Source organism: Neocloeon triangulifer, unplaced genomic scaffold (genome assembly GCF_031216515.1).
Source record: "Neocloeon triangulifer isolate White Clay Creek 2 clone unplaced genomic scaffold, ASM3121651v1 ptg000014l, whole genome shotgun sequence".
In the NCBI taxonomy this organism is placed as follows: Eukaryota; Metazoa; Arthropoda; class Insecta; order Ephemeroptera; family Baetidae; genus Neocloeon; species Neocloeon triangulifer.
Genome location: NW_026775556.1, coordinates 5312546 through 5331227, shown reverse-complemented (window position 1 = coordinate 5331227; position 18682 = coordinate 5312546). Strand labels below are relative to the sequence as shown.

General features: G+C 38.1%; 6 protein-coding genes across 11 annotated transcripts; 2 read left to right on the top strand and 4 right to left on the bottom strand.

The window, feature by feature from the left end:
* On the bottom strand, window positions 1–2551 carry LOC132200109 (serine protease gd-like). Its single transcript, XM_059625313.1, has 9 exons — window positions 2409–2551; window positions 2109–2354; window positions 1886–2057; window positions 1492–1818; window positions 1245–1424; window positions 1076–1188; window positions 618–776; window positions 414–567; window positions 1–358 (listed from the first exon to the last, which is right to left on the bottom strand). The coding sequence occupies exons 2-9, from the start codon at window positions 2313–2315 to the stop codon at window positions 135–137; spliced, it is 1536 nt and encodes a 511-aa protein (XP_059481296.1). The 5' UTR covers window positions 2316–2354; window positions 2409–2551; the 3' UTR covers window positions 1–134.
* A 2280-nt stretch (window positions 2552–4831) lies between these two features.
* Window positions 4832–7454, bottom strand: LOC132199317 (26S proteasome non-ATPase regulatory subunit 5-like). Its single transcript, XM_059623942.1, has 8 exons — window positions 7153–7454; window positions 6949–7096; window positions 6642–6887; window positions 6488–6565; window positions 6097–6283; window positions 5891–6042; window positions 5686–5838; window positions 4832–5392 (listed from the first exon to the last, which is right to left on the bottom strand). The coding sequence occupies exons 1-8, from the start codon at window positions 7329–7331 to the stop codon at window positions 4970–4972; spliced, it is 1566 nt and encodes a 521-aa protein (XP_059479925.1). The 5' UTR covers window positions 7332–7454; the 3' UTR covers window positions 4832–4969.
* Window positions 7455–7623: 169 nt separating this feature from the next.
* On the bottom strand, window positions 7624–10320 carry LOC132199320 (DDB1- and CUL4-associated factor 7). Of its 4 annotated transcripts, none has more exons than XM_059623948.1 (8): window positions 10054–10320; window positions 9863–9996; window positions 9653–9797; window positions 9487–9591; window positions 9307–9429; window positions 8838–9113; window positions 8539–8656; window positions 7624–8483 (listed from the first exon to the last, which is right to left on the bottom strand). In XM_059623948.1, exons 2-8 carry the CDS (start codon window positions 9967–9969, stop codon window positions 8308–8310), a joined length of 1050 nt encoding a protein of 349 aa, XP_059479931.1. In that variant the 5' UTR covers window positions 9970–9996; window positions 10054–10320; the 3' UTR covers window positions 7624–8307. The 4 variants fall into 4 exon arrangements, with proteins under 4 accessions (XP_059479931.1, XP_059479932.1, XP_059479933.1 ...); XM_059623949.1 differs by having other exon boundaries at window positions 9653–9794; XM_059623950.1 differs by having other exon boundaries at window positions 9493–9591; window positions 10054–10319.
* Window positions 10321–10410: 90 nt separating this feature from the next.
* On the top strand, window positions 10411–12317 carry LOC132199319 (transducin beta-like protein 2). The gene is made up of 7 exons (XM_059623947.1): window positions 10411–10678; window positions 10748–10972; window positions 11033–11259; window positions 11319–11505; window positions 11557–11742; window positions 11793–11981; window positions 12037–12317. Exons 1-7 carry the CDS (start codon window positions 10543–10545, stop codon window positions 12252–12254), a joined length of 1368 nt encoding a protein of 455 aa, XP_059479930.1. The 5' UTR covers window positions 10411–10542; the 3' UTR covers window positions 12255–12317.
* A 32-nt stretch (window positions 12318–12349) lies between these two features.
* On the bottom strand, window positions 12350–18647 carry LOC132199318 (RAC serine/threonine-protein kinase). 3 transcript variants are annotated; one of them, XM_059623944.1, is made up of 9 exons: window positions 18373–18647; window positions 16559–16677; window positions 16237–16477; window positions 15862–16036; window positions 15609–15806; window positions 15358–15549; window positions 13789–14055; window positions 13566–13730; window positions 12350–13203 (listed from the first exon to the last, which is right to left on the bottom strand). In XM_059623944.1, the coding sequence occupies exons 2-9, from the start codon at window positions 16635–16637 to the stop codon at window positions 12985–12987; spliced, it is 1536 nt and encodes a 511-aa protein (XP_059479927.1). In that variant the 5' UTR covers window positions 16638–16677; window positions 18373–18647; the 3' UTR covers window positions 12350–12984. The 3 variants fall into 3 exon arrangements, with proteins under 3 accessions (XP_059479927.1, XP_059479926.1, XP_059479928.1); XM_059623943.1 differs by having other exon boundaries at window positions 16559–16665; XM_059623945.1 differs by having other exon boundaries at window positions 16559–16665; window positions 18480–18642.
* LOC132199321 (lymphocyte antigen 75-like) lies at window positions 14403–15327 on the top strand. Its single transcript, XM_059623952.1, has 5 exons — window positions 14403–14559; window positions 14630–14663; window positions 14717–14772; window positions 14867–14978; window positions 15032–15327. Exons 1-5 carry the CDS (start codon window positions 14506–14508, stop codon window positions 15259–15261), a joined length of 486 nt encoding a protein of 161 aa, XP_059479935.1. The 5' UTR covers window positions 14403–14505; the 3' UTR covers window positions 15262–15327.
* Window positions 18648–18682: the final 35 nt, after the last annotated feature.

Here is an 18682-nt window from a genome sequence, read left to right as displayed (position 1 = left end):
TAAGGTATGCATAATTTCTTTTAATAAAAAAATTGAATTGCTTATAGTTAGAACCAGTTAGAACCACCTCAAACATTCAAACGTAAAGACGTATTATTGCTAATATATAATAAAAGAAAAATAAAAAATTCAAATTAATAATCATTTTCTAAAACAGTGTGGTCCAGCGAAATTTCGTTAAAAATCCATGACAAGGTCTTGCTAACGTCTGTAAAAACGACGTTCTTGGACAGGTCGCAAGAGTTTTGTGTGTGATCCCACAGCGCTTGGCTGACGATGCCACGGATGTACCACCGTTTTGATTGCGCAGAACGAATGTAAAGACCTCCGCCACTGTCCCCTTTGCACGGTCCATTATCTAATTTTTACACATATGTTGTGAAAATGTTTTCTTGTGAAGATCTTAAGTTTACCTTGTCGTGAACCGGCACAGAGAGTCCAGTTTGTCATGAGATTTGCTATGTCATTGTCTTGTTTGCAAATATAGTCGGAGTGGACGGACATTTCAATTTCCTTCGGGGTGCTTGTCAAACTATTTCCGTACTCATCGCGGCCCCAACCAACCACCTAGATGAATGCATTAGGAATGGAAATCAAAATTATTTAATTCTGTATACCTGTCCAGAATTAGGAATATTTCGTTCTGGGTTCCAGAGACAGACGGGCCTGATGTATGCGTTAAATCTGATCGGTGTTTTGAAAGAAATTATTGCAAGATCGACGCCTGCATTATGGAGGTCTCCAGTGTAGCCTGGGTGGTTAGTAATTTTCTCGATCTAGACACAGGTTTCTAATATAATTAGAAAGAAAAAGCATATATTTTACAAAGGAAGAATCTCCAACTTTTCAGGGAAACGTTTAGAGATCAAGGATATTTCTTTTCAATACCCAGAATGTATTTTTTATGCAGATATTAATTATGCTTATAAATATAGATTAAATGTGCCGACACTCTACTCTCTTAAATGCGTAACGCAATAAAAAAAACATTGGGGATTATATTTTTTAATTCTGCAGATGAAAGAATGGAGTTTCTCTTGTTTTTCTGTTCAATAAATTTATAATTTTTCCTTACATCAACAGCAGCGGCTTCTCTTTCGGTGAAGGTGAAAATGTTGTGCTTGCCCAAGAAAATTACGAAGTTCTTTGCTTTTTTTGGTCTTTGGTCTTTAGACACACAGTGTGCCGCTATTTAAGTAAAATATAAATATCCAAAAGAGAAACTTTAAAAAAAATCTATGCACCTGTTATAATGTGTTTATTGGTAACAAGAGAGCCGCTGCACACAAACTGTGGACCTCTGCCGTTGTTCTCATAAATCGCACTCAGCCAGGGGTAAGAACCTCTGAAGATCTCATGACCATTTGAGATTAAGGGGACGGGGATTTTTGTAGATGATGACTTTCCACAACCATAAAACGTTTCTATAAAGTAAAATTCACATTTTATTTATGAATAAGATAATTATTTTTTTTATAAAAAAAGGTGTACCTGCACCAAATCTGTTATCTACTTCTTCAGATGGGCAAATAACCGGGGCTGGGACAGGTGGACAGCGGAGTGGTGATGGGACGGTCGGACACTTAGTTGGTGCTGGACAAACGACGTTTGGTGCCGGTGGACATCGGGCCGGGGATGCGACATTCGGACAAATGATCGGACGCTGCTCTGGACAAATGCAGCTTTTTTGAGGGGCGCAAGTTGTTTGAACGATTGGAGCAGGCTGATTATTTTGGTAGTTGTAATTGCCTCTTTCTTTTGAATCATAGTACATATCATAATTAAGTTTAATTGACGTGAAAACGCCCTGCTGACCAACTGGAATAATGAATTTATCCATTTTAATTTGATTTTGAAACAGTGAAAATTCAATCAATTTTCCAACCTGGTTCGTAACTGCAAATAGATAAGCCGTTCACAGATATTCTTGTGAGGTAAGGAATAGGCGATCTCACAGGGAAGTGTAGTTGGAACTTGATGGGTGATCTGTCATTGTTTTGCAGGCGTCTAAAAATGCTGTTCACATTTTCTGCAATGGTAATTTTTCCCACGTAACTCTGTCAATTGAAATTCAAAATTTAAGATATGAAAAATAAGTGTAAAAATACCGTATCGATTAGTTTGGTATGGACCATTATTTCGACGACCAAATTCACTTTTGAACTATCTCCGGGCGGTGGAATAAGCAAAGTGCCGCCTGATTGATCCTTGTAATAGTTGAAATATTGGGAACACGGGTTATCATTGTAAGATATTTCAAGAGATTTTGTGCCGCAGTTTGCTAGTACCAGTGCAAATGCTAATAAAGTCCTCATGTTGAGGATGCCTGAAGATAAGTTTTTTGTGGCGATATGCTGGGGAAAAATAATTATTTCAATATAATAGGGAAAAATACACTATGCACTTACAAAATCAAACTTTTCAACAAAATGCTTTTCTTGTGAACACGTACAGAGTCAAATACAAGCGAATTCTGTATTACATCGTTTGCAAGGGAAATCCCAAAGAAGACTGACCAAAAATCAAGAAACGTGCTCAAGGTGAACCGGAGGTACCTTACCTGCGACCAAGTTTATATAAAAAAATCAAGTTTTGAGAGTTGACCTCTTGAGATTATTATCAGCAGAATCCTTAGCTTGTTAAATTCCCAGTCAAATTTATGGTACAAATAACAGGAATTTATTGTGTTAAAGACTGACTGAGCAAAAAAAAACGTATAATTATGACAATTATGTAAATTTATTGGCACGACATTTTAAAGCTATGGAGAAGCAACAAAAAAATTATCATTTTCAAATAAACTTCTGGAATTAGTAAAATTGAGTTGAGCGCAAAGCCACGCAATTTTTTATTGTACTAGTATAATTTAATTACTTAAGAGAATGTGCTTTTTAAACTTATTTTAATAAAAAAGATTCTTATTAGAATAATATAATATAAGTTAGTTCTCTCCTCGCTTTCAATCATCGTAATTTGTAGAAAGTTACTTAAGCATTTCAATAATTTAAATTATATTACAATATCCCTCTCAAAATATTATGCATTTGTTTTTTAGTAATATATATATAAGAAAATAACTGAATTATTGTCATCAGAATAATATTTTTAGTAAAATAAAGAAATATTCACAAATGCAGTGAACTAACAAAAAGTTCACAAATTAAATAATATATATTTAATTTATATAATATTTTTACGATTATTATAACACTCCTAGATCAATACTGTAAATTCTAGACCATCTGAACCATGAAACAACAAAAATGCTTGTTTGCAATTTGAATACCTTTCATAATATATTTCTGAATTTTTATTTAATTGCATGCAACATAATTAAATTATTTGTTAATAAAAAAAATAAGGTAAAAATGAACAATTTTTGTATGCAAGGTACGCTCGTGCAAAAAAACTTCCTCTTGTCGATTCATCTCACGCACCGTGGGCTATCTACTTTGTTTGACAAGAAAGAAATTATACAAATAAACACGTAATTCCACGCACGTCATTATATATTTAATTGGCAGAAAATAATAAATATAACTATAAGGAGAAACGTCTACGTCAATTTTAATTAAATATTAGTCAAAACTTGCGCACTCATTTAAATTTTTTCACTTCTCACAATTTGTCGATCAGCGTCTTTTTGTAACTACAGACGACGATAGTGCTCTCGTCCATCCTCGATGACTACCTAAAAATTTCATAGGGCTTTGATATAGTCATCGGACCCTACGGGAAAACCCCTTGAGGTGCAAATATTCGAGACTACGTCAGGGAGGACAACGATCGTCACAGCCAAGGCCTTGTGTTTCTTTCAGCGTTGAGAGTTGAACAATAAATGCACTGAACATTTTTACAGCGCTTTTTATCCTTGACGTTAACCCAACTCCCCAGTCGGAAAATCCGCTTCCGCAACACCACCAAAATACTTTCATACCTCGGCAGTAATTACCACTACCCCTTTCAAAAGTATACTTTCGTTCTTTTATTAGATCCACATTCACGCTTTTGTGCCGTACAAAAAAAAATTAGCATGATTCATGATTTTCTTTCAAGATATGTAGAGAGGAAAGGTTTTGAAGCAAATAGAATTGCTCTTACACAAAGACAAAAAAGGATGATGAGACGAATTGCAGGTTAATTTGAGCGCACTTGACCTAATCTTTGTAAAGCGAGAATGCCGCCACGCCGCTCGCACGTGCTGAGCAAAAGGAATTGCATTTTTGTACAAGAGAGTGCTTTTAAAAGTCGGCTGCAGCATGACTGGCAACATCTCTTTCAGCATACAAATTTCATTTTTGCCGCCGACGCTTGATTGAGGTGGCAAAGAACGGGCAGTGAAATTTGCAAGACGTGGCGAGAAAAGTAGCCTTTGGGCTCAATAATGACAAATCAATTGTTAAATTTATTTAAAACTGTCCATGCATCGTGGACTGGGAAGTGAAATTAGTTTTGGAAACGAATAAAGAGATATTAAGAAATCGCAAACAAAAATCTTGTTTGAATCACTTTAATAAAAATTCTAGTGCTTGGGGGAGAGAAAAAAATGTAGGCAATGGTGTAATAGAGTTAGTCACAGATGTGGTGCAAGTGGGCGGTAGGCGTCAAAATATTTGGGACACACGAAAAACACAATGATTAATAGACGGGATATTCCCAAAGATTACACACAAGCAGATATTCATTTTACTCGTATTTGTGCATAATCTGATTTGATCAGTGCCTGCCACGAGCTCAATAATTTTATATTTTATAATAAATTGGGATATTTCACTAAGTTAAAGTTTATATTTTAAAATAATTTTTAAAAATGATAAGAGTAAATTTTTTACATTAATGGTGACTAAACTTTTATTTTATTATTGGAGAAAACTTACTTTTACAAATGAATAAACTGGAGTAAGGAGAGAAAAATGTAATTAAAAAGCAGGTGTGATCCAGTCTCATCGAATTCAGTCCCGTTTCACTCTCAGTTTCCAGGCGCCTCGGTGGCCACTTCGTAGAGCCCTCGTTTGAAGAAGGGTCCCTGCTGGACAAAATCAGCCAGTTCGGTCCGCTGCCTTGGTGTGACTTTGAGATCTGGGTTGTAGCTGAGCACTTTGGCTATGTCGTGCTTGGCTCTGAGGACGTCTGGGTTTCCACCGGTGCCACTGCCTTTGTGCACACCACAAGCAGCCTCTCGGTTGATCAGCCACTCCAGCAGGCCGGGAGTCTCGGCCATGGCGTTTTCACCCCACGGCTGCTGACTGATGACCAAGAGGAGCTGCAGGGCGGGCAGCACCGTCTCGGTGAAGGGCTCATTGCACATTTCGAAAACGTGACGCACAGACGTGAAGATGTTTTCGAACCAGTTTTTGGTCAGCAAGCAGATTTCCCCAGCTTGCTCCTCACTCTAGAAAAGACAATTGATTTCTTTGATAATAAAAAAAATTAATTTAACTGACAGAAAACACTTTAAAATTAAAAAAAAGCAATTTATTTCATTTTTCGAAGAGTTTGGAAATAATTTTAATGAAAAAGAAAACGTCAAATTTTTTTCTCCAAAATATTAAATTTTACAAAAAAAAAAAAAAAATTGGATACTAACTGGGTGATTTATGCTGAATATTTAAATTAGCATCAAATTTAAAATATTCACTTCAACCTTTGATAAAAGAAAAAATTTTCAAGCAAATCTTTAGTCACCTTTACAAAGAGAAGAGCAGCAGAAGTGTCCAAGACACACATTTTGTCCTCCTGAGCACCACTGTGAACACATTTCTTGAGATATGTGAAGAAAGAGTCCAACAATTCATTCTGTTGTGAGAGGTAAAATTTTCCACCCAGTTTTGTAGCAACCTATCAAAAAATAAATTAGAAATTTTTAAATTATGTTTTTTAATCAAAATACCTGTCCAATCATAGCAATTTCAGCTCGGATGATATGGGGGCTGTCACTGGCAGTGGACACAACTTGGAGGATGTGAGGTACAAACCGAGGGCACTCGTGGAGAATTTTCTCAGGAACATTTTGGCACAAATTTCCAAACAGCTCGTACAATTCTTAATGAATCAATTAGTGAGTTTAAAATAATTGTACAATTTTGAAATATTTACCTGGCATCACAATGCTCTGCATTGGGCCAAGATTTTCAGAAACCAAGCTGTCCTCCAGTTTGATCAAAATGCCACTGCTTGCCAAAAAGTTGAACCCCCACTCGATTTTGCTCAACTTGCCAAAGCACTCAATGATATTCACGAGACTAAGTGGGTCTGATCGAGCCTTGTCACTCTCCAACCATTCCTTCATTAATAAAAATAATCATTTTATTTTAAAATTGTCTACCAACCCTTATCAAAAACGAGACCATTGGAAGTTGTACTCAAGATTGACCACCTCTCGTGATTTCATATTAAAAACTGCCCCTCCAAGTCAAACGGCCTTTTAGATCGACAACCTCAAGTACAACCTCGGACAGTCTTGTTTTTGGTAACTGAATTTACTAACCTGCATGTGGAATAGAATCTTGCTATCCACAGCCACTTTAAGCGACTCCTCAGATGCACAGGCAGCATCAACAGCAAGCTGAAATAAGTAATTAAATAATAAATAAATATTATATACATAATTTTGATTTATTTTCCATCATTAAAAAACATACATTGAAAACCCTAATGTGAATGACCTCCGAGACGGATTCCCAATCAGCTTTCAGCACCTCTCCGACAGCGCCCAGAAGCACCAGTCTACTTCCTTCAGGGCTCAGGCGAACCAAACTTGTCAGGGCATTCAATCCAGGGGCGGCAATCGCGATGTCAGGGTTTGAAGCAAGTTTGGCCACTCGGCACAAATAATCAAGGGCTGGCACAAGGCAGTCAATTTCATGCGAATTGATCAGATGAACCAGCTTAAAATTGAAATTTATTTTGTTAATTTTTTTTTTACATTAAATAGAAATTGAGTTTTACAGGAGAGACTCCAGCGCTTCTGATATTCACGTCCATGTGCTCAACCATCTTGCTGAAGAGCTCGTGGAATTCGACAAAAGTTTCGGATGGTTTCTTGAACTCAAACAGCAGCCGGACCAGATCAGCAAAGCTCTCGAAGAACGCAGGACTGAGAGAAACAAATAAAAATTGGAAATCTTCAACCAAACAAAGGAAAAATCCAACCTTCCTCCATCGAAATCGGGAGTCAAACCCCTGACAATGCCGTGGAAATCAACGTCGGTGTACAAATTCTTTCGAGTGTCGCGATCCAACTTCCGCAGTTCCTCTGCCATCACCGGAATGTCATCTTTGGTGAAGGTTGCCACCTTTTCCCTGAACCACTCGTTGTCTTTCACGGTCATGTCAGCAGAAAATTACTGGTTTTCGTACAGAAAGACTCAAAAAATCTCAAAATGCAGACAAAACAAGTGAGAAAAAGTTGCCAGTCATACAAGAAACGCCGGCAAACGCTCTTCCCCCTTTGTTTACACCGGACTGCCACTACAACAAAAATGGACCCGTCCTGAAATATTTTGTACATGGATACATAATACAACCCATGCAATTGATTTACAATATTAAAAATTGTAGCATATGATTTCTTTTTCATTATTTTTATTTATTAAAAGGTTGTAAGAATAAAAGATCTTTTTCCATTTTTATATTACTCAAATTTTATTACAGATAAGAAAATCAAATCTGCATCCAAAATCCCACAGAGTTTTAATAAAACGTTTTAACCCAAATTTACACAAGTGCACATAATCATAGAGCTCTATCACTAATTACAGTCACAAGACGACAGACACATACTTTTCCATCGACAAATTCGGGATTCGGGGACACTTTGTGTATGCAATAAATAATAAAAGGTGGTGGTGTATACATTTTACTATGTCAAGTTCTTATCTTTCTAAAAGGGCAAAGGAAAACATTTCCTACATCAGATTTTCCAAAACAATGGAGGGTGCGCTGTTATAGCAGATCATTTCCTAACACTAGGCAGACGATGACCATAATTTTTATAAGTTAAATTTAACTTGGCGTTATCACAAAGTTTGCAGATTTCCCTTCACGCGTCTGCTTGTGTTTTCAACATTGTGTGGGGGACAAGAGGATTGCTGGTCTCAAACAGAAGGGCTCGGAAATCCAGGGTTCTCAATTTCCAGGAGATCAGAAATGGCAAATTCACCAAAACCAGAGACTTTGAACATTAGAAAATCTCAGTCGCTCAAATTTCCCCTTTTCCCAGCCCTTCACCAAGGGGTTTTTATCTACATGGCAATTTTCAGGGTTGCAAATTAGCAAGAATATTTTCGATATAAATGCTCTGGTCGATTACACCCTCAGAATCTCCAGGGACCGGTTGTAGCAAATTGCAATCCAGTCGGGCTGCGTTGCTCCCCACTGGATCTGATTGATTTCACCCTCGGCTGCAGTGTAGGCCAGAATGGGGTCTTCGATTGCCCTCGGCATCTGCTGGATGTCCCAAATCAAGGCCTGGTGATCGTCACCTGCAAATTCAGTATTTTAGACTTATTTCAAGAAAAATATCAAGTTTTTTATTACCAGCTGTACAGATGTGACAAGACGAGTGAGGAGCCCATGCAATTCCATTCACACAGGCTCGGTGGTTGTTCAGGCGAGCAACTGGGGTGCACGGAACACGGACATCCAAAATAATGACCTGAAAATTTTAGATTGACAAAGATTTATTTACATCTCCTCCACGTAAATAATCATAGAAATAAAGCAGTGGTTATGTCAATACAATTAACATGAATAATCATTTAATAAATATTAAACTTAAAAATAATTTAAAATATTAGAATTAAATGAATTATTTATAACTTGATTATAAATTTTACCTCACACGCATCCATGGCCACGGTGGCCAGATAATTGGGATCCTGTTTGTTCCAGGCTAGGCGCAGAAGTGGTGTGTGCTGCGGGTCTTCATAAATAATGGTTGAATGTTCAAGATGCCTTAAATCAAACATTCGAACTGAGCCGTCTGCTCCAACAGAAGCAAACATGTCCCGTCCTCCGCCTGCTCTGCTGAAGGCAATGTCGTAGACTTCCTTGTCATGGGCTATCAACTGTGTCTTGACATGCCCTGTGACCAAATTGACTCGGCCCAACACCTATTTGGGAATATAAGTAAAATTAGAAGAACAAGAAATGGAATTTAATTCATTCTAAAAGGTCATCTTGAAAATTAGTAAATACTTCGAAAATTGATTTTCAAAAATATTATATTTGTAATTCTGGTTTTTAACAGCAAAGAACCAATTCAAGCTTAAGTTTTCGTTAATAAATAGAGGAATAATTTCATACTTGGCCAGTTTCCAGGCCCCAGATGGTGCAGGTGGTGTCTATGCTTGAGGTCCCAATCAGATTCGGGTCCACCTCATTCCAGTCAAAAGAGGTCAGCGGCGCACAGAAGTCGGAATTCTTGTTCTGAAATAGAAATTAAACGCAATTATAGGAAACATTTTCCCCACATTTTCAAAATACTTTTACATTATTCAAGACACACTCTAGCCTCGTCTCAGCGTCAGCAGCTCTCCAAACCCTCAAATAATCCCCACTTGTTGCTAGGAGATCAGGAAATACCCCTTTCTGCAATCAAGTCAAATCATTAGTATTTTTTTTATGGCACAAATTTTGTCAATTCCCATACACTATCAGGAATCCACATGATTTTGGTGGTTGGGTACGGGTGGTCAAAAGTACTCCTGGCCGTGAATTCAGAATTGTCCTCGTCGAGGCTCACAATCTGGACCTTGTTGTTGTACTCTTCGACAAAACTGCCGAGAGCCAGTCTGCTAACAAAGATCAACCATAAATTGCATTCAAAAACACATCAAACGCTGTATGCGGATACACTAACCTAAACCTCTTGTCGGGCCGCACCGACCAGTTCATGCTGTACAGAGGCCACGGCGCCTCGTATTTGTATATTTCCTTCCGTTTTGGCTGCGCCCCGTGCACCGCCATGGTTGAGTTCGAGAATTTCAACAGTTTCTGAAACAAAATCAATCAGTAAGTTTACCACCGAGTGGCCGCCTTTCGAAATCTCACTGCTCAGCAACACGCTCGAAGTCGAGCGAGAACGCAAGGCTAATTTGCAGTGGCGTCAAAATATGCGCCTCAAACCCGACTTCCGTCCGGAAATCGCATCGCCGCCTTTTGGTCCACGGGCCGAATTTCGGCGAAATGAATTTCGACTTTTAATCCTTCCTAGGCGCACCGGAATTTCTTTTTCGCGAGCCGCATAAACAAAGCCGCCGAGACCTCAAAACATCACTCTTTCTTCTCCAGCAGCTAGACCGCCCGCCCCCTCTCCTCCCTCCTCTGGTATTTCGGTACCCAACGAGGCCGCTTGACACTTCTTCGTGTGTCTCCGTGTGCCTGCACCTGTCAGTTCTCGCAGCGGCCAACAGATGGCGAAAAACCGGCATATTTGGCAAGCAAATTTTCCTTTTGATGAACTTCGTGATTGCTTTTTTGGATCAGAGATAAAGGGTTGGCGGTGGAAAACCAGAAACCGAAAGGGACACGTCAAGAAAGATGAGCGCCGTCGAATCGCAAGAGAGCAACGTCCTCATCCTCTCAGCCGTCATCGGAGGAGCCATCCTATTTTTCATTTTTTACTTCCTGAAAGCGGCCAAGTCTGAGGAAGACGAGAGCCAAAAACAAAACGCCGGTTTGTTTTCATTGAATTAATTTTAACAAAATTAATGTATAATGTAATTTTTGTGCAATAAATTTTCAGAAGCGGAAAAGTCGAGGCAAGGTTCCCGTAACGGAGCTGCTGTGAAGAACAAAAATGACGAAGGAAAGCAAACCTCAAAGAAGAGCAAGCCACCTGTCCGGACCGACCAGAAAGCTGCAGCCTTCACTCATCCCTGGCTGTCCACCTCGCTGAAGGGACACAGTTCGACCGTCCTGTCGATGGACTTCAGCAGCAATGGCAAATATTTGGCGTCTTGTGGTGATGGTATAATAATAATATTAAAAGGGGTTGTCAAAATATTAAAAGAAAAAAAATATCTTGCAGACAGATCTGTTTTCCTATGGCCTTCGAAGGATTTCACCAGCAAGGAACACAAGAGCCTTCGGATCAACATTGAATTTGATCATGCAACTTACATTCAATGGAGTCCTGACTCAAAGGCGTTCATCATTCACAAGGCAGTGGAGAACTGCTTGGAAGTTTACAAGCTGAATAAAAAGTCTGATGGGCATGGTTTCAGTGGTGCCACAAAATTGACCACATTCCCAAAGGTATTATAAATTTTCAAATTTTTTTATAGTAAATAATTTTTACAATTGATTATCAACAGCAACACGTCGAGGATGTTGTCGGCATGGGCATTTCCTGCAATGGCAAATTCATAATGACCTGCTCAAAACTGACTGACCTTGTTCTGTGGGACTTGAAAGGGCAAATCATTACCACGGTTGACACATACCTGATGAACAATAATTGCGCCAGGGTTTCTCCCTGCGGTCGATATGTTGCTGCTTCAGGTAAAAATTTAAATAATATTCAAGGCTAAAAAAATAATCTTTTCTGTTAAGGATTTGCACCTGATGTGAAAGTGTGGGAAGTTGTGTACAACAAATCAGGAGATTTCCAGGCCGTCAACAGAGCTTTTGAGCTTCAAGGCCACAAGTCTGGTGTGCTGGACTTTGCTTTTAACTGTGATTCGACAAAAATGGCCACAGTTTCGAAGGACGGAACTTGGAAGGTTTTCAACACAAAAAGTATGCATGCGTTTGTTTCTAGACGAGTTCTAGAATTTTTAAATTTGCAGTTGAGTACCAGAAGGGAGAAGATCCCCATTTGATTCAGACCGGAAAACACGACTATGCATCTCAGGAAGGCAATCGAATTGCCATTTCGCCTGACGGGCAGTTGGTTGTCTGCTCGTCAGGGTCTTCCATATCCTTTTATTCCGTTGAGACTGGAAAGTGTGAAGGATTCATTCAAGATGTTCACACCAGTAATTTTTTTTTGTCCATGCATCGTAAGAACCATATTAATAGTTCTATTTCTAGGCCCCATTACTTGCGTCCTCTTTGATTCATCTGGGGAACATTTGTTGACTGCTGGTGATCGCCACATTCGAGTCTTCCACAATGTTGTTGGTTTCCAAATCAAGCTGCTCTCACTGAAGACCAGCCTCAAGGGCAGTAACCAGTCATCGGCTATGAAGGAAAGAATCCAGCAACAAATTTCCCAGACTGAGACTTTCTTGAAGAAATTTGAGAATTAAAAATTTTCTATTTTTGTATTTTCTTACGATCTGAAAAGTTATAATAAATGCCACAGAAACAAATTGTGCTTTTGAATAAAGAAATTTGTCCCGAATTTGCACTTGATATCAAATTTTTATTAAACTAATGTAACATGGTTACAGGAAAGTTGAACATTTAACACAATTCCACAAATTAAGTATAAGGTAAACTAGTCAAATTTATATTTGTGATAAATACAACGGACCGACTGAATTGTTTCAATGGAAATATCAAACACATATCTGAACATGGCGTGAAGTATACAACTGTCTTCCAAAATCTTGCCCACATGTAACAATCTTGTAAAACCTACCTAAAATTAAATTAAAACATTCCTGTATAAATTGAAGTCAAATGACATAATTGTTCAACTATCCACATGTTATAATAACGTATGCTGCCAACAAATTAAACCTGATTAATTCACTAGGAACACAATTGTTAAACATTTGGCAAGAAACTAGAAAGATATGTGTATACCTTAAAAAATCAATTTTAATTTTGAGGCCATTATTTTAAAGCACATTACTCATTTTCACTTACAATTTAATTAACTAGTTGTAAATAATTAAGCATCTATCTTTACCAGTATACGATAAATTACACAGATCAAATAATGCAATAATTATTGAAGCGGGGTCTTTCTTTTTCGAAAAGAAAAAGTATCAAGTAGTGTGAGAGGAGCTGTGCCGATCACGTCTCAATGCATCAGTGCTGCAGGTTTTGTGACACAGACACGCCCAGAGTGGAACTTGGTTCCTGATAAGAGAACTGTGAAAAGTATGGCTGCTGCTCCATTTCCTCGGTGATGCTGCACAAGGGGCCCTGTTCCGGAGGCGTCAACTCCACTGACTCGCCTGTAAACTCCTGGTCAAAGTACCGAGTGTCTGTGTCTGAGGTCACTTGTGGTTTGAATGGAGGTGGAATCTAAAATTAAAATTTTAAATTAAATAAATTAACCATAAATTTATTTGTTTGAAGAAGTTGACACTCGAGGAGATGATCATGGAAATGAAGAGATCGGGCTTTTCCTCGTTGCAGAAAAATTGTTTTTATTCAAAAACAAATGGCTCTACCAGTTTCGGTCACGGTCTGCGACCCTATTTCATGAGCAAAACGCGCTGCTCGCTGTATTAGTCAGCGAGCAGCGCGTTTTGCTCATGAAATAGGGTCGCAGACCGTGACCGAAACTGGTAGAGCCATTTGTTTTTGAATAAAAACAATTTTTCTGCAACGAGGAAAAGCCCGATCTCTTCATTTCCATAAATTTATTGTTTAATTTTTTAAACCTTTTTCTGCACAAGGTCATTCCAGTTAATGCTGACAAAGAATGGGTGGTTCATTATATCCTTGGCATCATCCTGGCCGCCACCTAACCGCTTGTTAGGGTCCTTGATCAGAAGGCCAGCTAAAAGTGACTTTGCATCGCTGGAGATATTTCGAGGGAATTTCACCTATAAATTAAATTTATCTAACGAATATATTCCTTAAATTCATTTAAACTGGACAAACCTCCTCCATGAGGATAAGTGTGAAGAGGACGTCATGGTCTCTGTTGTAGAAAGGCAGGCGGCCGCAGACCATTTCGTACATGACCACCCCCACACCCCACCAGTCGACAGCGCGGCCGTAGTCATTATCTTCGAGAACCTCTGGAGCTAAATACTCTGGTGTTCCACAGAAGGTTTTGGTTGTCTGTCCATAGGTTATGGCCTCTTTACATAGTCCAAAGTCTGCAATCTTTATGTGACCATCCTTATCGAGTAACAAGTTTTCAAGCTGAAACAAAAATAAAAAGAGGTCATTCATTTTTTGCAATCTGACGTAAATTAGAGATTATGGCAGAAAATAAAATATAATTTCTTGTGAAATAATGAAGAAGAATTAAATTTAATTCCATCTTCAGTTGTATCAAGTTCCAGTGAAAGCACTAGATTATGCCGTCTGAAATTGATTGTAAAATGCGTAGTGCAAATTTCTACTGTCAGAATTGACGTTAATCCAAACGGATGACGCGATTATCGGCCGCTAATTAATGGAAATATGTTGCCAACATACTTAACATCCATTAACACCACTGAGAGATAAAATTTTTATCACAATGGCATGCAGAGAAGCCGCAAAATTTCAAAAGATGCGATTCTGTATAAAAGAACTAGGAATTGGGAAAATTTTCAGTGACGAAAGGACTAGCAACACACCAGTACTTCTGATAACTAAGGTGTTAATATGGCTAAAATTTCAGCAATTTTTGTGCTCATTATTTTTGGATATATGGCATTGGTGAGATTGATACAATTTGACTTTCAAAACTGATTAAATAATAATAATTTTTGTATAATTTGATTTCAAGATCGAGGCCAAAAACATCCGGAATGGAGGAGAGCGTAAGAAACCAATTAATGAATCTTAAAAAAGTGATTCAATCTAACATTTATAGGCATTAAGAAGTTTTTTACAATCAACGGGAGCGAGTACTATATTGACACTGATGGGGTGAGTGCAAAATTTATACAAATTTATAAATACAAAAAATATTATAAATAATTTTATGCTTTCAATATTTCTAACGATTTCTTATGTCATTCAGTGGATGACCTATGCCGACGCCAAGCGCGATTGTGAAAGCCGAGGATCAAGACTGATCACTTTCTCATCCCAACAAAAGTATGATGAGATTTTGAACTGGCTGAAGGACAATCGTAAGTTGTACAATTATGTGTTTTTTAAGGCTGAGAATTCAAATTAAATATAGAATTGAGCTGGCAATGGTTCTGGACTGGCGGCTACAGGAACTTTAACTCTGATCAATGGGTTTGGGGCCACAATAATGAAAGAATCGGCAACCTTATTTGGGCGGCCAACAGACCAGAAGCACAAGTTTTGTCGGAGTCAAGGTGCATAACTTTCAGCCCCGACTTTAACGGCTGGGATGACGATGGTTGTTCAATTTTTTTGCCACACATTTGTGAAAAATGTCAATGAGCATGAAGATAATTTTACAATTAGGAATGTAACTATTTATTAAACAAATAAGCATTTTTTTTTTATCTTAAACAGTTTTTTTTTATCTCAACTCACCTTTAAATCTCGATAGATGATGCCTTGACTGTGCAAATAGGCAAGCGCTGAAATAATCTCGGCGCCGTAAAACCTCGTCCTGTCCTCACTGAAAAATCGCTCCCTTGACAGGTGAAAGAAAAGCTCCCCGCCATTCACATACTCCATGACAAAACACAGTCTGTCGACTGTTTGGAACGAATACTTCAGACTCTGAAATCAAATAATCCGAAATAAAGAAATTGAAAGAGTTATCTTATTAAAGGACTAACAATGAGGAAGGGGTGGTTTGTCGAACGCAAAACCCTGCTCTCAGTCAAAGTGTGCGCCACCTCATCCTTTTGAATTATCACATCTTTCTTCAGAATTTTCAAAGCATACAAATGTCCACTTCCTTTCTCACGGCACAGAATCACCTTTCCAAACGTGCCCTTGCCAAGCACTTTCAAGAATTCAAAGTTTTCTAGAGTCTGAAAAGTCATTATGTAATTTTCATCCTGTTAGGTAAATTGCTCGAAAACATACAACTTTCTTTCTCCCTGAGGATTTTGTGGTTGACGTGCCCGTCAAGGAGAATTTGGCACTGAGTTCATCAACGGCTGCATCACCAGAATTAGGCAAATCAATTGAACCTTCCGAGGCAGTTTCGTCTTCATAGATTTTATCAGCCACTTGCTGAATGGCTTGCACCCAATCTTTCCTGGGGACAAATAAACAACGATAATAACTAATTTGAAAATAATAATTGTTAGATCTAAAAACAGATAAAAGTTAAATGAACTAGGACAGCTAATCACAATAACTGTCAAAATATTTTCTTCTAATTATCTGCTAATCCGAGTCTCATCTTAGCCAAACAGAGATCATCCATATCTTAAAAAAATGAGGAATTGTTAATACCTGTCTTGCTCACTTTCTACGTGGAAAGTGCGCTCAATGACTGTGGTCATCTGCAAGCCTCGTATGATGAAGGTGAAGGGCTTCGGTCGGTCGACGGACATGATCTGGCAGTCCTTGACCGTGAAGTTGTTGAGCGGGTCGCCCAGGGATTGCAAGTTGTCTGGTTTGTTTTTGAATCCGACCAGCGAGCCATCTTCGAGCAGCAGGAAGTAACGGGCTCGCCAATTTTTAATATGCTCTCCTGCAAAAATAAAAAGAAGGAAATTATTAATAAAATAATTCAACTTCTTAAGTAGGTTGAAGAGGAAGGAAACAAACATACCTCTTTTGAAGAGCCAACCTTCTTTGACCACCTTCGCCAAAGGAGAGGTAGCGCTAGGCTGCGGTGGAGCCTCGCTCATGACCGAGTGTCCTGAAAGGCGTCAGTTCCTAAAATCAAACCTAATGAAAATGAGAAGAAGAAAATAGAAAGATTTGCAATGAAATTTAGTTAATTGGGCTGAAAATTGATATTTTAAAAGTCAGGAAGCTTTCAATAAAATGACCTTGTCTCCAATATTCTTTGATAGGTAAAACTAGAATTTTCTTATCAAAGATAACAGGAATTTTGTATGAAAATAGCACTCAAAATTATCAGTGTCTATTTGCCTGTTTTGTACATAATTTGAAGTGTTATAACAATAATAGGTTAAAAAGACTGTCGTAGAAAAATATATCAAATAATATAAAAACATTGGACCAAAAAAAAAATACATTTTTTTTATGTTTAAATGAAATTATTTTATTGAGAACAATTGTTCCTGTTACAATTTCAAAATATTAAATATATTTTATATTTCTTTTTTAATATGGCAAAAAACAGGCAAAACACATTTTTTTCATTTTGTTCAAACTTTGAATATAACATTATTTTATTTTTCTGGAGTTTTTACCGAACCAAGCAACGTGTTGTTATTATTTATTAATAAATTATATAATAGTTTTTTTACCTAGTCGATTTTTTTAATTTTCTAGTCACAAAAGGACATTTCTATAAATCAGCTACATATAAAATTTATTTCCGGACCGTGGACAGTTTTGCAAGGTAATTTAATTATTTCGAGTCGGGTGACGCGGGGCAGAGTGAAATCTGGACGGTGACAAGTATGGAGAGGAGCGACACTGACACAAGTCAGAAAAAGCTGCTGAGTGGGCATTAATCAAGTCGTCTCTCCGCTGGATTCATTAGTCTAATAGAAAAAGGGTGCCAAGAAATGCAGCGGCCGCTATTTTTGTTTTGTGGCCAAACCAAGCAATGCGCGTATCAAATTTACACGGAAGCTGCGACAAGGAAAGCCGCGACTCAATTGGAAAAAAGAGCAAAACTGCGCTTGATAACAAACTAGAGTTAAAAATAAAAAAATATGCTCTGGTTGACGAGAGCCGATGCGAAATAGCTGACGAAGGAAAATGACCTTCAAAACTTTTATCTTTTTCATCCGCGTGCACACGTTCACGGCCGACCAAATTCAAAAGCGCAGTTTGCTTATTTGTGTTGTTTAGAAAAAAGTAAATTAATTAATTAAATTAAATTTATAAAGTTAAAAAAATTATACGTAGAAATTACTCAACCAAGATTTTTCATCGTTTTTATTAAATAAGAAGTTTACAAAGATTTCTGTTATTGGAGAGGGAAAATCTATAAATAAATTCAAGTACTATTGTCCGATTGAAATGGTCTGCAGCCTTTTTGTTTACGTTCGCGAGAGACTGTCTCGGTTAAAAATAAATCACACATCACACCGTCGCGAAGAAGCCGGATGGAGCAAAATCAATCGCAACGATCTTTGCAAGAAGTTTAAACCATCAAAATTTAAATGACAAAGAAAATTAAAAAATAACTTGCCTAAAATGGGAATTATGTATTGGGAATAAAAATGGAAGGAAAATAACCAACAATAGACATCACATCATTCGATCATTGAGATAAAAATTCCGAAAAATTCTAAAAACATTTGGACCAAACACACAAAAACAAGCTTTAAAAGCTTTTTTATGTTATCTTGCAATGTCCGGGTAAATTTCCCTCAAAATTAATTATGCCAATGATTAGATCAACGGGAACTGGTGTTGAACCAGCTTCGATGGTAATTTTACCTAATTTAGCAAGGTTGCTCCAAGCACATGCCTGGCAAGCTAAAAGCCGCGGCGCAATTCGCCGTTTCCATGCCTGCCGTGGGCGTTCGTCCGAATTTCGTCCTCACCTCGGCACTTCCGGTCTGCCGAGTCGCGAAACTGTCCTTCCGGTGTCACAAGCGGCCGAAAAAAGCGGCGATTCGGCCGAAAATTGGCCTGGAAAACAAGCGCCGACGTAGATGATAGACTTCGGGTGCGTGTTTTTCGTTCAGTGTGATGTTGTGAGAGCGAATTTCCCAAAACGGCCACCGCACCACACCGGCGTACAGCG

Bases quoted from the DNA above. Each gene is read 5' to 3' on its own strand.
- LOC132199317 (XM_059623942.1), bottom strand. From the start codon at position 7,331: ATGACCGTGAAAGACAACGAGTGGTTCAGGGAAAAGGTGGCAACCTTC. The intron at 6,043-6,096 runs GTAAATATTTCA...TGATTCATTAAG, and splicing joins GCAGAGCATTGTGATGCCAG to AATTGTACGAGCTGTTTGGA. The intron at 5,839-5,890 runs GTATTTTGATTA...ATTTTTTGATAG, and splicing joins AAATTGCTATGATTGGACAG to GTTGCTACAAAACTGGGTGG.
- LOC132199318 (XM_059623944.1), bottom strand. From the start codon at position 16,637: ATGAGCGAGGCTCCACCGCAGCCTAGCGCTACCTCTCCTTTGGCGAAG. The intron at 16,037-16,236 runs GTATTAACAATT...ATTTGTCCCCAG, and splicing joins GTAGAAAGTGAGCAAGACAG to GAAAGATTGGGTGCAAGCCA. The intron at 14,056-15,357 runs GTGAGTTGAGAT...TTTTTGTTTCAG, and splicing joins TCATCTATCGAGATTTAAAG to CTTGAAAACTTGTTACTCGA.
- LOC132199321 (XM_059623952.1), top strand. From the start codon at position 14,506: ATGGCTAAAATTTCAGCAATTTTTGTGCTCATTATTTTTGGATATATG. The intron at 14,560-14,629 runs GTGAGATTGATA...TTTGATTTCAAG, and splicing joins TTTTTGGATATATGGCATTG to ATCGAGGCCAAAAACATCCG. The intron at 14,664-14,716 runs GTAAGAAACCAA...TAACATTTATAG, and splicing joins CATCCGGAATGGAGGAGAGC to GCATTAAGAAGTTTTTTACA.
- LOC132199320 (XM_059623948.1), bottom strand. From the start codon at position 9,969: ATGGCGGTGCACGGGGCGCAGCCAAAACGGAAGGAAATATACAAATAC. The intron at 9,798-9,862 runs GTTAGTGTATCC...GATCTTTGTTAG, and splicing joins CGGCCCGACAAGAGGTTTAG to CAGACTGGCTCTCGGCAGTT. The intron at 8,484-8,538 runs GTAATAAAAAAC...CTGAATTTGCAG, and splicing joins TTGTCACATCTGTACAGCTG to GTGACGATCACCAGGCCTTG.
- LOC132200109 (XM_059625313.1), bottom strand. From the start codon at position 2,315: ATGAGGACTTTATTAGCATTTGCACTGGTACTAGCAAACTGCGGCACA. The intron at 2,058-2,108 runs GTATTTTTACAC...TTCAATTGACAG, and splicing joins ATACCAAACTAATCGATACG to AGTTACGTGGGAAAAATTAC. The intron at 1,425-1,491 runs GTACACCTTTTT...TTTACTTTATAG, and splicing joins AGATAACAGATTTGGTGCAG to AAACGTTTTATGGTTGTGGA.
- LOC132199319 (XM_059623947.1), top strand. From the start codon at position 10,543: ATGAGCGCCGTCGAATCGCAAGAGAGCAACGTCCTCATCCTCTCAGCC. The intron at 11,506-11,556 runs GTAAAAATTTAA...TTTTCTGTTAAG, and splicing joins TCGATATGTTGCTGCTTCAG to GATTTGCACCTGATGTGAAA. The intron at 11,743-11,792 runs GTATGCATGCGT...TTAAATTTGCAG, and splicing joins GAAGGTTTTCAACACAAAAA to TTGAGTACCAGAAGGGAGAA.